An 18,046-nucleotide genomic window follows, 5' to 3' on the forward strand; every position below is an offset into this window, starting at 1 on the left:
AAGGTATATGGAGTATTTTTATTCATCAGAGAATTGGAGTCAAAAGGTTACGTTGGAACAGTATGAAAGGCTGCAACTGGTGTACTGTGTGTTTCTGGTCAGTGCACTATCAGAAAAATATGATTGCTCTTTTGAGGACACAGGAGATTTACAAGGATGTTACCTGGACTGGAGATTGTTAGCTACGAAGAAAAGTTGGATAGGCTAGGGTCCTTCTCTTTGAAACAGAGAAGGCTGCAGGAGACCGAATTGATGATGCAAGTCGAGATAAAGCGGAAGGCCCAATTCCTCTAGATTGAGGGATTCATAAGCAGTGTAGGGGAATAGATTTAGGGTAAGAGGGGATTCAAGGGGGAAATGCTTTCTCACCCAGAGGGAGGTGGGAATCTGGGATTCTCTGCCTGAAAGTGTGGTTGAGTCAGAAATTCTCATGACATTTAAATGACTTAATACAGTTAATTGCCTAAAACGCTATTGGCAATGGTGGATCGGTTTAATGTGTGAACAATTTTAGTTTGAATGGTCATCGTTTGTTCCCCTCAAATGAAACTGACATGATTTTCCTTTTGTTGCAGACTTGCCTCGATTGTCAAGCCTTTTAGCAGAAACGACCATTGTTGAAATTCATCGTGTTGATCCTCAGGAGGAGCTAGGAATTCGGATAGTGGGTGGCAAAGATACACCACTGTGTAACATTGTGATTCAGGAGATTCTTCGGGACAGCATTGTTGCTAGAAATGGAAAGCTTGCACCTGGAGACCATATAACAGAGGTAACTGACTTCCTGCCGACAATACTGCTCCTGACTATGATCAGATGTACAGCCTAGCTTGTAAAGTCTTGGATTTCAGTTTGGTCTTTGTCTTAAACTTGCTAACTGAGACTGAGGTGGTTTATGCCACTTTAGATTATTAAACATTAACATACTTTTAAAATGATTACTCATTCAGGGAACTAAGGCGTGTAGTGGCTCAGCAAAGTTTCACTTCATTGTTGGATTTTTTTTTCATCCATGCATGGGATGTAGGCCAGCATTTATTGCCCATCCTCAATTGCCTGCAGAAGGTGTTGGTGAGCTGCCTTCTGAATCACTGCAGTCCTTGGGTTGTAGGGACACCCACAGTGCTGCTAGGAAGGATTTTGACCTAGTGACAGTGGAGGATTAGCTGTGAAGTTGCAATTCAGGATGGTGTGAGACTCTGAGGGGAACTTGCAGGTGGTGGTGTTCATGTGTATCTGCTGTCCTGTCCTGTTAGATAGTCATGGGTTTGCAAGATGCTGTCACAGAAGCTGTGGTGATTTCAATGGGTGCACATCTTTCAGCTGACTATGCAGACCTTGTGTAAAATAAAAAGGCTCAGCCTCTTTCTTTTGAGGCATAGCACCCTTTTATGTCGTATGCGTGTTTAGCCCTAATAATGTAGCAGTTCTTCCACATTCAAAACCAACAATTTTTCGGCTGATTGGTATAGATTATGTTCTTAGTGAGACTGGGATTAAGGCCTCTTGTAGCAAGAGTGGTTCTTGAAGCTTAACAAAGAAAACTTTAGGTCACGTGACTTGGACTTCCTTCTCCTCTTCCTAATTGTGACTGAAATAACTCCACAGAGGCCAGTATCCCAACACCAAGTCACCTTTTATGTACGCATGGAGAGTACATGACACTGACCCAGCTAACTCCAAGCTGGTTCCTAGAGTGAACAGAACCCCTGACACTCCTGTTTATATATTTCTTTAAATGGGTGATTTTCTTTTTTTTTAAAATTTAACCTATTTTTCTAATCAACCTATTCAGAGCTGTTATTACACATCTCTGAGACTTGAACCTCTCAGTCCAGCGGGAGGGACTCTACTTCTGCACCACAAGAGCCCCTATACACTCCTGTTTATATCTGTCAGCCAGGACTCCCTGATTGAGACCATAAATCTGATCCAATCAGGGAACTCATACACAATGAGATCCACCTAGCTGACCTCGTTCCAATCACTACAGTGACCCTCTCGGAGCTCTCTCTGTTAATCGCTCAAAGTGCTCTGTACCAACTGGCTGTTCTGCTACCCCAAAATCTAACCATGGCCACCTGCCAGCCTCCTAACAGTTTAGGTCTGACAGGTGTCTATGGGCATGCGTAAGCGTCTGGAGTTAAAATCCCTGCAATTCTGGAGTTTTTCTGGCTGTCTCCCGATTTAATGTTCAATAATGTTTTGATGCATCGATCAGACACACTGGATACACACTGTCAGGATCTCATCCTATTCTGTTCCTCTCAGGTAAATGGTGTGAACATTACCAGTGTTCCACACAGCTATGCCATCAAGATACTGAGGCAGCCCAGCACAGTCTGTCGGCTCTCAGTGCTGCAAGAAAGAGGGTTTGCCATTCGAGGTTCTTCACAAGAAAGGAGCAACAGCAGTCACAAGCAGACTCTGAACGTGACTTTGCACAAAAGAGACCGAAGTGAACCATTAGGCATTAAACTGATTCGGAAGGCGGATGAGCCTGGAGTGTTTATTTTGGATCTCCTGGCAGGTGGCTTGGCTGCTCGGGATGGCAAGCTGCGTAATAATGATAAAGTGCTTATGATTAATCAGCAGGACCTCAAAACTGGAACTCCAGAAATTGCAGCACAGATAATACAGGTAAATTCAGGGCTTCAGTGCACTCTGGTGATTCAAAACATGAGTTTTGTTTATAAGGATTAGACCATTTGAGACCAAGTAAGTACAGACCTTAGCTGATCACCACCGCATCTTATTTCTTGATGCTTTCTTTTTCTCACTGCTTTTCTGTTCCTCTCCCCCTCTCTTCCCATTTTTCTCCCACTTCCCTCTCTCCCTGTCCACCTTCCTGCCTGTCTGTCTCCTCCCCCTGCCCTCCAATCCATCTCCCTCCTTTCTTCCATCTCTCAACTTTTTCACTATCATCCTCCCTCTTTCTTCTCGTTGTCTCCTTTGTTCTTCTACCACTCACCCTTTCTCCCTCCCTTTTATCTCTGTTTCTCCCATGCTCTGCTGCAAATGCATATCAACCTAAATACTTTGTTAAAAATTTGGAATAAACTGTACAAAGACTGAACCGATTACTGTTCCTCTCTTTAGTCCAGTGAAGGAAATGTTAACTTTGTGATCCAGAGATACACTGGTCAGCAAAGCTCAGAGGTTATTGATGAAGCTGGATCAAGCAACAGCAGCCCCCCACGACAGCGTAGTAAATCACTGCAGCATCATTGCCGTCGACGCTCCCATTACCAAAAGGTAAGTGCAGCTAATATATGATGGTGAATGAAAACCATGTCTATGAGCTTTCCATCTGAGTTCTGTACTCACTCTGGTGACAGTTGAAACACCAAGCAAGCAAGTATTTTGACAAGTCCTAACCAAGCACAGAACAAAATGTCCTTACTTTCAGAATATAGGAATAATCACTTGATCTTCAATTCTTATTGGATTGCAAATCAGTCCCTGATTATTTTTGCCCCATTTGAAGAAGAGTATTGGAGACTACGGTATTTAATTCAGAAGTTTTATACGTTAATTTATTAATTAAACCTGATTTAATTTTTAGAATAAAAACAATGGTGCAATACTGATTCCAAATGAACTGTTATTGCCTTTATCAAAATAGGAATTGGGCAATAAGGGTGGTCTTATATATTTCATTTTTAATGTCTTTGGCAGAAAAATGAAGATGAGTACAATATTTATTGAATGTAAACTTCATTGGGCTATTAGATTGATTCATGTCATGTAGAAGGAGATTAGTGTTAAGTGAGGTGTGGCTTAAACAAGACTTTGTTTGCCAAATATCTGAACGATAATTGAAAGCTTGGTTTGACTGTATCTATTTTGAGGCAAGGTCATGTGATTTACTATTTAAGTCTGTTCCCTTCAGCGACTCCCAAAACAAATCCAAAATCAGGATTTTGTCTTCCTGCCAACATGACTGAAACCAAAACCATACGACATTTATCTGCTCGTTGACTCTGATACCTGGCAAGTTGTATCGTGAGAAAATGCTGACAAGCATTGAAAAAGCTGGAAGCTGTCAGTCACTGGTGGAGTCACTTTGTTCTTTAATGATGCCTTGAGGACCAAATGATTTCCTCTGAGCTGTTCTGTCTCGATTACATCAATGACGTGTGGCGACATAATGGAAATGAGTACATCTGGATTAACATGCCTGCTGTCTGACTTTGCTTTTAGTCTGCTACATCAGTGATGGAGTTTGCTCATGACAATGATATGAGAAGCACTCCACCCTTCTGTTAGCTTCCATTCACTGTTTTATGATTAGTTCTCAAAGCCTCCATATGGGTCAGTATCACATTATCATTAGTGAAAACATGTAGGCTCACATGGGTGTCTTCTACACATAGTGACTTACCCACCTGCAAGAATAGATAAACGGAAACATGACCCACCATCCAGTCCTGTGCTTGATGGACAGTTGAGAGGAATAAAGGCCTGGGGGTAAGCTACAACCCAGTCACTCCAATGGAAAATAAAATGTGTTAACTGAAGGGAAGGTCGGAGGAATATTTGAAAATGGGAGGTGGGAATAATACACCCTGGATTACTTCACTAATCTGAACCAATACCATTGACAATCTGTCATCTAAGTAATTATGTTCCTAGATTAGGGAGGGGGCCACTTTCATTTGAATTTCTGCATGGCAAATCTTTGTTGGGATATTTTAAAAAGATGTAATGAAACTGAAACAACATGGTCTATAATCCCTTACTAGTTTTGAAGTATGAAAGGGCTGAAAAATTATTCTTAGCATCAAATTAGCTGAAATTAGTCGTGCATTTACAGTTTCACTGTTTTTAGCCATCAATAATATTATCTCCTCTAAGGATCCGTCACAGAATTCATTGTGCCTAGAGAAGACAGTTCCAGTGAGAAAGGAGCCTCGTGAGTCTCTGGGAATAACTATTTCAGGCGGCCGTGAAAATAAGTATAAGGTTCCGATCTATGTGACCAGCATCCAGCCTGTGGGCTGCCTCTATAGGGATGGCAGAATCAAAAAGGGTAAATTATATATCTTCTTGGATTATATTTCAGTGACATATATTAATTGCAGCATACCTGTGCAGCCATCTGGCACTCTGTTAGATTTCAGCATACAGTATGATCCTATATGTATAGCTCTGCCTATTGTTTAGAGTATGTTATTGTACACTGAAATACCTGTACTTTAATTATCCTCTCCATTTGTAGTTTAAGCTAGCTAATTACTGCATCAAGTGTGGTATTCTCCTTTTCTCTTTATTAAAGTGTTTTCTAGCAGGTGCTGTTTATGTAAATGGCTCTCTTCATGCACAAACTTCAAACATTAATTATTAGCAAGATATTAACTGTAGCGGGCATCACAATGGAGTCCCAGCCTGCTCTCACCCAATGGACAAGTATCTGCACATCTGTTCAAAATCCATACTGCTGTATTTGATTTGCTTTCCATAACGTAGGGACATGAGCAAATTATATCATTTTTTAAATCTCTAACTTTGAAATCATTTAACTTGGCATCGAGCAAGGGCGCACAGCCCAGGGGCTTCCTGTTAATTGTCATTTTTTATTCTCTGCCTTGCTCTTATTCTGACCTTGATGTTCATGGTCAGCTTCAATGTTCTAATGAAGCTTGGTACTCTCATCTTGCAACTTAGAATTCATCCGCCCTCCTAGACTCAACAATTTCAGATCAGGATCTTTGTCTCAATAACTTTCTATGTCTGTTTGCTACTGAGAAAAATTGGTTTTGTTTTTATTTGTCTTTCTGTCCCTACACATTAAGTTCAGGCAACTGTTTCATAGCCATTCCTGCCCCATTTGGACATACTGTACCCATTACCATTCTCTTTGGCTTTTGCACCATGAAACCTTTATTTATTTAATCTTCCCTGCCCTCTAGCCTATCACAGACCTCTTATTCTCCCTACCTCTATCCACTTTCTTTAGCTTTAACAGCAATACCGTTTCTGTATGTATTTGGTTCCGATGAAAGGTCATCGACCTGAAATGTTAACTCTGTTTTTCAATTGCAAAAGATTCTCCCTGACCTGCTGAGTATTTCCAGCAGGAAAACAGTTTATTATTTCTATCTCGGATTTTGACCATCCGTAATAATTTGTATTTATATCAAATCTGGGTTACCTAGTCATCTTTTTGTTTTGCAAAAAGTATATTTAAACAAATTTTAGATCTGTATTCTCATTGATTATTTAATAGCATATCTAGGTTTTTGTGTTTGCATTTCATCAGTTGCAATTGTGTGCCCAGAAATAATCATATTGCTGGGTCAAAATTCTGAAACTCTCCTCCTACCTACATTGCATGGACTGCAGCAGTCCAAGGAGGCAGTTCAGCACCATCATCAAAAGGGCAATTAGGGATGGTGAATGCTGGCCTTGCCAGTGATGCGCTGCATTCTGTGAATGGAGAAAAAAATTGTAATTTGAAAACTGAAAGACAGCATATGTTACATATTGATATTTATTGGCTAGAGTTCCCATCCCTTGCTATGTTTTTATTTGTGCATTCATGAGATGAGGGCATTGCTGGCTAGGCCAGCATTTATTGCCCATGCCTAATTGCCAAGAGGGCAGTTAAGAGTCAACCACATTGTTGTAGGTCTGGTCACATGTAGGCCAGACGAGGTAAGGATAGCAGTTTCCTCTCTAAGGGATATTAGTGAACCAGATGGATTTTTCCGATGATCAACAATGGATTCATGGTCAACATTAGACTTTTCGATCCAGATTTCTTATTACTGAATTCAAATTCCACCATCTGCCATGGCAGGATTCTAACCTGGGTTCACAGAACATTACCTGGGTTTCTGGATTAACCGTCCAATGATAATACCATTAGGCCATTGCCTAGCATGCTTAGTATTATTCCCTCTAAACTGATCACTTTGTTTACCTTCCTGGTTCCCATGTTACTTGATGTTGCTTACAGTTCTGTCTCTTCAGTGACTGTTCCTCTCTCCTCAAATTCCCAACATCCCCTTCACTCCAAACAAGAACATGACCTCACTGTCCTTGCAGGCTATTTCCCCATTTCTAACCTCCTGCTTCTCCAAAGTCTTTCAATGTACATTTGCGTCCCAAACCTATGCCCATTGTTTTCAAAACTTGAATTTTTGAATCCCTCTAAACAGATTTCTGCCCCAATCATATACATTTTTCAAAGAGTCCAAATGACATTCTATGTGATTCTAATAAAGACAGACCAATTCTTCTGGCACTACTCATACTGCTTGCAATCTTTGACAGAGTTGACCACACCATTGTCTTCCGATGGCTGTCAAGTATTACCGTCTTGATGGGATGCATTCACCTTGTTCCTTTTCAGTTCCAGAGAATTGGCTGAAAAGGCTTCTCACTTTCACTGTTAAATGACAGACACACACACACCATGGTACTACCTTTTGTCCTCCTTATTTTTCATCTCTATGCTGCCTAACTGAAAGAACAGTGCCACTTTTCCTGAATCAGGTTGTTCATATTTGACCCCAGAATGCGTCCAAGTACATGTCAGCACCTTCACTATGACGGCCTGTTTCCATTTCTGTAATGTTGCCTAATTCTGCACATCTTAGCTGATCTGCTGCTGAAATGCTCTTTCATATGTCTGCTGTCTTTACAGTTGGCTTTTTCAAAGCGGTCTTGGTCAGCTTCTCCCACTCTAGAGGGCATCCAAATTCTGCTGTCCGTGTTTTTACTCTCACCAATTCCCATTTATCCGTCATCCCTGACTTTACTGATCTAGATTGCTAAACTGGGAGCCAATGTCTTGATTAAAAGTTCTCATACTTTCAAATTCCTCCATGGCCTCATTTATCTTTGAAATCTCTGCCAGTCCACAAATTTCTAAGACATTGCCATACCTTTAATTCAGACTTCTTGAGCATTAATGAGTTTAAATTGTTGTACTGTTAGTTGGCGTGCCTTCAGCTGACAAAGTCCCATTTACTAAAATTCCCTTGTTAAACCTCTCTGATCCTTTACCTTGTACATCCTTTTAAGACATGTCTTAAAACCTACCTCTTTGACCAAGCATTTGGATATCTACCCTGTGCCTCTTGACACATTTTGCTCTACAACACGTCTGTGAAGCATTTTGGAACTTTTTATTACATTAAGTGGGTGCTACATAAATACCAGTTCTTCTTGTCATCTAAAGATTTCTTCATGTTTTCTGATTTGAACTGAAATCAAAAATAGTTACCTTTTTATGAAGTAAAGCTGTTGCGATATCACAAGGCTGTTGTAAATCTCCTTTCCTCCATCTGTTTGTCCTTGTATTGTTTTCAGACAGAGTTTCAGCACAGGCGACTTGAGGGAAATGCGTAGCAGAGGAAGGAAAGATGTAGTTAATTGTCATTTTATGAAAGCTTGCTTTCTGAATCTTGGCACAATGCTTAATTTCTACTTTCATGTCTAGCTATGTTGATGAAACAAAGGCCACCCACATATATTTGTATACTCCGATTCTCAGATCCTGAAATGGGAGAGATGGAATGGTAGGAGGGCAGCAATCCATATTGTTTTATGTGGAGTCAGGAAGACACTAATCCAGTTGGGTTTTCTCCATTAGAATTAAGATTCTGATCGGTATCCCTTCATGTCTGGAACACTCCCATTTTCAATTTGGCAGCTGGCACACTTCCATGGGCTATCATGCATGAGAGACCGTGTGACCTGAAATTTATATTTCATAGTTTGTTTTTCACCCCAAAACATGGATGAAACTGCATTAAATTTTCACTCTCAAATATATTTCACGATGCAGAATGACTTAGCATAAGGTTTGTTCCTCAGACAGCACTCAATCTTAACAACAATTATCAAGTCCGGTAGAATAGACTTAATGACTGTTGACTGCATGCCACTGCTTTACTGCAGCAGTGTTAATTCTGATAAAGACACAAATAGAATCATTTTGAATAGGACAGGCTGCTCATGAATTCCCTTTTGTGTTTATTTCCCCTTAAAGCTTTTTGTCATGCCAATTTTTGTACTCCTAAACTGAGAGACATTTGGAAGACGATTGCCGCTGTTGATCACCTGCTAGTTATTTGGCTTTAACATTTTTATCGTTAGAATTTAGCAGTAAAATTAGGTTTGCCTCAGTGGCTCAGGTACAGAGTAGTTGCGACATAGAAACTAAACGGGCTTCCAAAGTACTGAGTCAGCTGTGATGGTGGCAAGTGTTGTAATTGATATCTACAGCCCTGTACTAAGGAAGGGAAATTCTGTGTGAATTCTTCTGATCATTGTCTGGCAACCTTTGCTAGAAACCTTGGAGTGGGTTGAACTAAACATGAGTAATCCACTAATTTTTTTAACTAATCTAATCCAGTAGGAAGCTGATGAGATCAGATTGGGTGGAGTGCAAAGGATAAGTGTGATTAAGTTAAAATTGCTCTTTGATGGTTAGAGCTGGCATATGAAGAATGGTTATTTGGACAAGCCGATATTAACCAACCTGACAAAGTCCTACAGGAGAAGACGAAAAAGAAACTTTGCAATCATGTATTCTTCTTTAGTATAGACATTCATTCTGAGATTCATAGTTTATCGTATGACACTAAAATGAGTCATTCTTTTTTTCATAGGAAATGTACTGCTGAGCATAAATGGAGTAGACCTCACACAGTTGAGTTATAACGAAGCAGTGTCAGTTCTCAAATTGAATACAGCCTCCTCTGCAGTGCTACTGAAGGTTTTGGACTTGCCCAATGCTGAGATGTCACCAACAACTGAGGAGCTCATGGAAGCAGGCAAGGAGAGTGATTATGATTGGTCCCCACTCTGGGTCACATGGCTAGGGTTACCAAGGTGAGCACTGGTCTCAAAGTAACGGGTGAAAAACTTTTGCTTTTAATGGCAGAAAGATTGCATGGAATAGAAACTGTTTACAATAATGTAAGCCCGAGTGAGTTAAGAAAAAGGATAAAGTTGTTTAATTGGTTTAGAACAAATGTAAATCTAGAATGTGTATATTGGGATTTTTTTACTGCCCCTTGAATAGGGTTAAAATCAACCGTTTTTTTTAAAAAGCAAGAAAACAAAAGTGGGGGAAATGATTTGATATTGAATCAGCGATAGCAGGAACTGCAGATGCTGGAGAATCCGAGACAACAAGGTGCAGAGCTGGATGAACACAGCAGGCCAAGCAGCAGCATAGGAGCAGAAAGGCTGACGCTTCGGGCCTAGACCCTTCATCAGAAATGGGGGAGGGGAAGGCGGATCTGAAATAAATAGGGAGAGGGGGGGAGGCGGATAGAAGATGGATGGAGGGGAAGATAGGTGGGAGAGGAAACAGACGGGTCGAAGAAGCGGGGATGGAGCCAGTAAAGGTGAGTGTAGGTGGGGAGTTAGGGAGGGGGATAGGTCAGTCCAGGGAGGACGGACAGGTCAAGGGGGCGGGATGAGGCAGCCCAATGGTATCAATGTGGATTTCACAAGTTTCAAAATCTCCTCTCCCCCTACCGCATCCCAAAACCAGCCCAGCTCATCCCTGCCTCCCTAACCTGTTCTTCCTCCCACCTATCCCCTCCTCCCACCTCAAGCCGCATCCCCATCTCCTACCTACTAACCTCATCCCGCCCCCTTGACCTGTTCGTCCTCCCTGGACTGACCTATCCCCTCCCTAACTCCCCACCTACACTCCCCTTTACTGGCTCCATCCCCACCTCTTCGACCTGTCTGTTTCCTCTCCACCTATCTTCTCCTCTAACCATCTTCTATCCGCCTCCCCCTCTCTTCGTAATTATTTCAGAACCCCCTTCCCCTCCCCCATTTCTGATGAAGGGTCTAGGCCCAAAACGTCAGCCTTTCTGCTCCTATGATGCTGCTTAATTTGATATTGATTTGGGATTGCTAGCAATTCAGTTCTCCATATTCTACAACTAACAGTCATCAAAAATAAAGCAGTGTTTTGAAACTAAACCTAAATGATTGAGTTTTGAAATCCTCAAAAGGAGGGGTGCTCAGTCTATGGTCCACCAGAACATTTCATACTGTCCAACACAGTCTTTGTTGATAGATGCGTTTACAGCTTATTCATAGGGTTCCCATAATTAATAACCACATAACCCGACAGACCAGGAAAAACAATGTGTAAAGTCGAAGTTTATTGGCTTTAGGGAGAAGGGAGAAGATGAGAGTTGCACCTTGGGGAGAAGGCAATGAACGTTAGCAGGCAGAAGGGAAGTGCGAGTTAGGCTGTGATGGTGAGAGGATTCGAGTGGGAATGATAGATAGTCAGGTCACTCCTAATTTTTCTTTAACTTCATTTATATAAAAAAAAATTGCCTTTTACCAAATTGTATTAAGTCTCTCCAGAAGAAAAACTTGGCCACTTTCATTTCAAGGCAAAATATTTGCTGGTAGGGTATTAGTTTTGGTGCAAACGTTTAGAATACATAGCCTGTGGATTATTTCTTGAAATTGAAGTTAAACACGTAGTGTAAGGCAGAGTGAATGAGAGTGGTAGGAGGAGAGAGAGAAAGAGGAGGGAAAGGAATGAGAATGTGGAAAAAGGGGAAAGGGAGAGGGAAAAACAGACTGAGAGGTGGAAACCCCAGGCAGAAAATTAATATCCTTCCAACCTTTGCTTGCATGTGAATTCTGCTGAGTCACCTCTGCATGTGCCCCATCAGATGCATCCCAAGATTAGCATCAGTGAAACCTAACTACTTCGTTCAGCCCGACATGACATAAATGGGTGATCATAAATTGGGGCTTTTTTTTTCTCTTTCTGTTTAACTCTGCTTCTTAACCATAGAGACAAAAATTAGCTTTGTTAATAAGTTTTTCTGATGGTCACTTTATGACAATTTCTATTACTTGTTTAAATTATCAATGTATTACTTTTGAAGTTCTTTTTGATGACATTCATGTTTTACTGTTGTGTTGTGGCAACCATTATCTTTCCAAAATTTGCTCACTAGCAGCCCCACCTCAGCCAAAAGAAAAATTGAAATGTGCTACCCCCATGTGAGGCTTGGCCACCCCTGCTCTAAATGTCATGAACACATCTTGTTCACAACCTTACTAAGACATGAATATTAGCAAATATTCAAACAAATTACAAAATTTCTGACACCGACAAAGAGATCCATTCTTTATTACAAAATGGATACAGCATAAAAGATGCGTATCTTAAACATTATCTTTTTAACTTGGTGTTAAATCGATGTTTAAAATACTTCTGATCAAGTGTCTGACATTCATAAACATTATTAAAATTATTAATCTTAACATCCTCTTTCCTGTTCTCCATTTGAAGTTATCTTCACTGTTGCAATGACATTACTCTGCATAAAAGTAATTCCGAAAGCTGGGGATTTAGCATCGTTGGGGGCGTTGAGGAAAGCCAAGACAACCAGCCTTTCTTTATCAAAACCATCGTACCTGGCACACCAGCATACTTTGATGGAAGACTAAAGTAAGTTACAACTGTTTTGACTGTCCTGTGAGGGGATGTTGACTAGTCTAGGCCTGTTTTCCTTGGACTGTAGAGAACAAGAGGTGACCTGATTGAAACACTAAAGGGCTTGACCAAAAAGGGAGGCGATGGCCTAGTGGTATTATCACTGGACTGTTAATCCAAAGACCCAGATAATGTCCTGGGGACCTGGGTTCAAATCCTGCCATGGCAGATGGTGGAATTTGAATTCAATAAAATGTCTGGAATTAAGAATTTTATGATGACCATGAATCCATTGTCGATTGTTGGGAAAACCCATCTGGTTCACTAATGTCCTTTAGGAAGGGAAACTGCCATCCTTACCTGGTCTGGCCAACTTGTGACTCCAGACCCACAACAATATTGTTGACTCTGAACTGCCCTCTGGGCAATTAGGGATGGGCAATAAATGCTGCCTAGTCAGTGATGTCCTCATCCTATTAATGAATTTTTAAAAATTAGATGCTGATACAACATTTATCCTGGCTGTAGAATCAGAATGTGCCCGGCACAAGGGACCAACTATTTAGGTCTGAGTTATGGAGAAATGCTTTCAATCAAAGTGTTATGGATCCCAACAATACACTACATCATAAAGCAGGGGATGCTCCCTTGTTGAATAAATCGAAGACAGATGGCAACAAATTTCAGGTACCAAGGAAATTAGGGGTACGGGAATAATGCAAAAAGGTGGATTTGAGAGTCAGGTTTTTGAACCGGCGAGCAGCTTCAGAAGACCAAATGGCCTACTTCACTTCATGTTCTAGAAATATCAGCCTAGTGTATGACTATATGGAAAAGGAAGATGATGTACTTATAGAGAGGAAGCAAAAATAGAGGATTAATTTTTGAGTAAATAATTGGTCAGACACAACCTACATTTATTATTGCTCTTCAGAATATAGAGGATTTTGTAACAAAAAGAATTAATTTTTAAATTGTGAATGCACCAATTTTGAAAAGTGACTTGTAGAGATTACAAACCTAGATTTTTATTTTAAAAATTTAACCAACTCTCCACTACTAAACAATTAAAGCCCCTTTCACAATGTATTTCGCAGGAGTGTAATCAAACAGAATTGGACATCGCTAAAAGCAGACATTAGGGACTGCTGACCAAATGTTTGGTCAAAAGCTAGATTTTAAGGACAATCTTTAAGGAAAGAGATGTGGAAAGGGATGGAGTCACTGTTGTCAGTGATGGGATGCACAAAAGGCCAGAATTGGAGGAATGCCAAGCTCTGAAGTCAGTAGGACTGGAGGTGGTTACCAAGAGGGTTAAGATGGAGGTCTTGCTGGACAGGGAATCAATACAGGTCAAGGAGCTAGTGAGATAGGATTTGGGCAGAAGTTTATAGACAATGGAATAAGGAGGCCAGTTAGTAGATCATGGCAATAGTTCAGTCTAGTTGTAACAAGGGCATAGCAGAGGGTTATAGCAGCAACTACGTGGGGACAGAGGTGGGAATAGTTAGTTTTTGAACGGAACTTCCAACCCCATAGTCTCCTGTTCAGAGTCAGAGTTTAATTTGGATAAATGTGAGATGTTGCATTTTGGTAAGACCAGGGTAGGACTTCCATAGTTAATGGTAGAGCCCTGGGTAGTGTTATTGAACAGAGACCTAGGGGTTCAGGTACATAATTCTTTAAAAGTTGCATCACAGGTAGACAGAGTGGTTAAGGTGTTTAGCACACTTGCCTTCATTGCTGAGACCATTGAATACAGGAGTTGGGATGTCATGTTGCAGTTGTAGATTACGTTGGTGAGGCTAGTTTTGGAATACTGTGTGTAGTTTTGGTCATCCTGTTATAGGAAATGTTACTGAATTGGAGAGGGTTCAGAGAGAATTTAGAAGGATGTTGCTGGGACTAGAGTGTTTGAGTTATATGGATAGGCTGGGACTTTTTCACTGAAGCGTATGAGGTTGAGGGATGACCTTTTATTTAAGTTTATAAAATTATGAGAGGCATGGATAGGGTGATTAGTAAGAATATTTTCCCAAGAGTAGGGGAGTTCAAAACTAAATGGTTTATTTTTAAAGTGAGAGGAGAAAGATTTGAAAGGGACCGGAGGGGCAATGTTTTCACACAGGATGGTTTGTACGTGGAATGAACTGCCAGGAGAGGAAGTGATGGATTCACGTACAGTTACATTTAATAGACATTTGGACAGGTACATGAATAGGAAAAAGTTTAGAGGGATATGGACAAAATTAGACTAGTTTACTTTTGGAAACTTGGTCAGCATGGAAGAGTTGGACCAAAGGGTCTGTTTCCATGCTGTATGACTCTATAACTACTCTTCTGCTCTGTTGTCAAAAATGCATGTTAAGTGTCTAAACTGAATCGGGTGCAATCTGGTAGTAGGTAAAAAGCCATGTGCCACACTAAATTTTGGAAACACTCAGCATGTCAGACAGCACCCATGGAAAGACTCAAAACCCTTTTCACTTCATTCCACTATATGTACAATAAAGGACTAGGCTTTGCTCGGCTTCATTTCCTTTCGTAAAGGCTACATTCTGATATGAATGAAAGCCCAGATCTAGGCAAAAACTACAAACTTTGTATGAAAATGGAATAACCTATGGAATCGAATGCTTCTTTTCATTGTGATCATGCTGAAAACCTGAGAAATTGTACCCATTCAGGTAGCTTATTTCATATGACTAGACTTGTATTTCCTTGAATAGGAAGAGCTAATTGAACTATTTAGGATTTAAAATAATTTTAGGGTAGATGGCAATAGCAGAATCCAGACCAAGAGGATATTATATAACTATAAAAGCAGAACAGCTGGAATGTCAGGGATGACATAAGCACTTCTTCAAAGCAAAGGGTCATGAAAAAGGGTCACTCCCTCTCCTCCAATTCTAAATAAAAAGCTCAAAGCTAGATCAAACTAAATCCTGTGAACTGAGATTGATTAATTGATTGGATTGCTGTTGGGCAAGGTTATTAAGGATTACTGGTACACGGAATTGAGGTATAGATCAGCTAGAAGTCTAACTGAATTGTTGAACAGGCTTTAAGAACTAAATGGCCTGTTCCTCTTCCTATTGCCTACGTGTCAGAGTAAATATCTTTGTATTGATTATCACTGAATAATCTATGCTCAAGATTCAACTCCTCTTAAGTTTTGACAGCATTGTTTTACATATTGTTTCCTACAGATGCGGGGATGAGATTGTAGCTGTAAATGGAGTTTCCACTGCGGGCATGAGCAATTCAGCTGTAATTCCAATGTTGAAAGAACAGAGGAACAGAGTCACACTTACTGTGGTCTCATGGCCAGGAAGTCATGTGTGAAAGTAAATTGATGCGACATTTTCCTCCGAAACTTAAGTCATGAAATGGCACAGTACAACCTAGAAAACAAGAAACTGCCCCAATCTGTAGTCAAATAGAAAAATACCAGATTATCAAAGTGCATTTGTTAAATCTCCTCTCTTTTTTAAAACCACAGAGACCTATGATTTCACTTTACTCCAGCAAAAGACAAATAGGTAAAGTAGTTTGTAAATGCAATGAGTGAATCATGGGGTGATGGGATAAAAGTCAAAGTCCGACCATAATTTTCCAAATGAATATCCAGTGCAGGAGTTCCCACTTTCAACAATCTGAATAAATTTCTTAATGCAGTTTTGTGGTCGTACAGATAATCCTGTACAAGGGTGTCATGGTTGTGCTGCTTCAAGGCAGAATGAAGCATCTTCTAATAGCATGGCTATAGCCAAATCAAACATTGCTCTTGAGGCAGGAAGCTGAACTTGCACGTTTGTCAACAATGTTTGCAGGTCAGGCTCCATATTTAAACTGTACTTCCCTTGGATCTTGTGACAGTTCACTGGTCTCTAATCTTATCTGGTTGTTGGATACTAAAGGATACTGCACGAACGTCTGTAGGCAATTTGATGTATTGAAGCCTTATATGCTAATACCGCCAGGAACATTCCAACAAGGTGGGCATTAGTACCTGGGAGCATGGAGCATGTAAATGAATATCAGTTGAGAACCAAGTGGGGTGGAGAGAAAAGGAAATATTGTAATCTCTAGTTTAAATTTGTTAGAATCAAAGTTTTCCATTCTACAGAAAAATCACCAGTGTATTTTCTTAAAACTAAAACTGTGCATTCTATAATTCTCCAGGTTGTTGCAATTTTGGCAAAAATGTTTTTGCACTGGGGCTTTTCAAAAATGCTGCTGTGATTGAAAGTTAAATTATAAAACCTAAGAAAATTGGTTCATTACTGCCTTAAGAGGTTGTACAACTGATTGTGAACCATAAATATAAATGTAAGCTTTAGCAAAATGTCTGAATTTTATATAAAAATCTTAATCTGCAATGTTGGACTTAATGTGCATTGAACATAAACTATATTTAGAAAAAACTTTTTTAATTTTTTTTGTTTTACAAGCACATTTTACAAAAAAGACAAGTGTAAATATGTAGAAAGGTGGGATCAGACTTCTCTTTGAAATATTATGCAGAGGCCATCTTCAGCATTACTGTCCATTTTTAGTTTTTTTTTTGTTTTAAAAGGTGCTGTGAATGCAACTTTTACAGGAAATGATCCAAAACAGAGCTAACTGTTCGTCGTGAGTAGTATTCTCCAATGAAGACTACCAACTCAGCAGTTAGTCTTTAGTTTCAGTTCCCTCAGTCTCTGCAGCACCTTCATCCCCAATTTCTTTGTCCTCTTTGTTTCGTTTATTTTTCTTGTGTTTGTGACGTCTGTGACTTTCTCCTTCCTCACTCTCATGTTGTTTGCTGTGAAAATAAGTCAACAGTAAAACTTGTGTACAGAACAGTGAGCTACAAGCATGGGCGAATTGCTTCAGGATGGCTCCTGTGCATTTGGTTTAACTATCTTGTGAGCCACAGAAATCCCAGCAAGCTGCCCATTTCCCCGGGTTCTCGAAGTAAAGGCACATGAAGAAAAACCACACAAGATTTCCAATAAATTACACTAAATGTTATTCATGTTCAGTTACTGAACTGAGCAAAATCCCTTGAGCACTGTGTGAAAACAGCACTTTCAAAATACACAGGGATTTTCTCTCCAGTGATGTGAATATCAGCATAAAAGCAACAAGGTTGTTTAGTCAAATAACTAGCTGCCATTCACTGTTTAGCCCAGACATGAATAATGACCACATGACTGAGGTACTTTGAGTTCCTGTGAAACCATCACTTTTAGGGTTGAAAATTAACTGGCAAAATTATGATTAATGCTGTAAATCACCAACTCCTTTTGTTGCAAAGCATTATTGGCATGCAGTAGCTAATGTTAGCAAAGGGGGTGACCAGTAACAGTGTAGGAAAACAGGATAGACTCAAAGTGGGAGATGGTGGAGAAAAGGTGCTGCCATTTGAGGAATTTGTCTGATGTGCAACAGAGTGTAGTTTGAGGGGTTGTGAGGTGTTTGGGCACAAATTTATTTGCAGGACAACTTTTGGATGTGACCTTTTCAGAGATGCAGCTACTCAGTGGCTGGTGAGGATCCAGTATGGACTAGGAACATCTCTCAAGAAGAGAGAGAGAGAGAGAGAACAATTAGTTT

The 18,046-nt window shown here is 40.2% G+C and overlaps 2 protein-coding genes across 8 annotated transcripts in view; one reads left to right on the top strand and one right to left on the bottom strand.

Moving 5' to 3' along the window:
* lnx2b (ligand of numb-protein X 2b) overlaps positions 1-15,984 on the top strand; it is a 75,284-nt gene extending 59,300 nt beyond the window's left edge. For all 5 annotated transcript variants that reach the window (XM_048605070.1, XM_048605074.1, XM_048605072.1 and 2 more), the window contains 7 exons: positions 576-772; positions 2,272-2,640; positions 3,100-3,255; positions 4,858-5,032; positions 9,624-9,846; positions 12,302-12,460; positions 15,655-15,984. In XM_048605070.1, coding sequence (XP_048461027.1) covers positions 576-772; positions 2,272-2,640; positions 3,100-3,255; positions 4,858-5,032; positions 9,624-9,846; positions 12,302-12,460; positions 15,655-15,790 — 1,415 coding nt within the window. In that variant the 3' untranslated portion in view covers positions 15,791-15,984. The remainder of the gene's footprint in view (positions 1-575; positions 773-2,271; positions 2,641-3,099; positions 3,256-4,857; positions 5,033-9,623; positions 9,847-12,301; positions 12,461-15,654) is intronic.
* Positions 15,985-16,861: 877 nt separating this feature from the next.
* Positions 16,862-18,046, bottom strand: part of LOC109931351 (pre-mRNA 3'-end-processing factor FIP1-like) — a 96,671-nt gene continuing 95,486 nt past the window's right edge. For all 3 annotated transcript variants that reach the window (XM_020530638.2, XM_048605075.1, XM_020530637.2), the window contains one exon: positions 16,862-17,252. In XM_020530638.2, coding sequence (XP_020386227.1) covers positions 17,120-17,252 — 133 coding nt within the window. In that variant the 3' untranslated portion in view covers positions 16,862-17,119. The remainder of the gene's footprint in view (positions 17,253-18,046) is intronic.

Source organism: Rhincodon typus, chromosome 14 (genome assembly GCF_021869965.1).
Source record: "Rhincodon typus isolate 14 chromosome 14, sRhiTyp1.1, whole genome shotgun sequence".
In the NCBI taxonomy this organism is placed as follows: Eukaryota; Metazoa; Chordata; class Chondrichthyes; order Orectolobiformes; family Rhincodontidae; genus Rhincodon; species Rhincodon typus.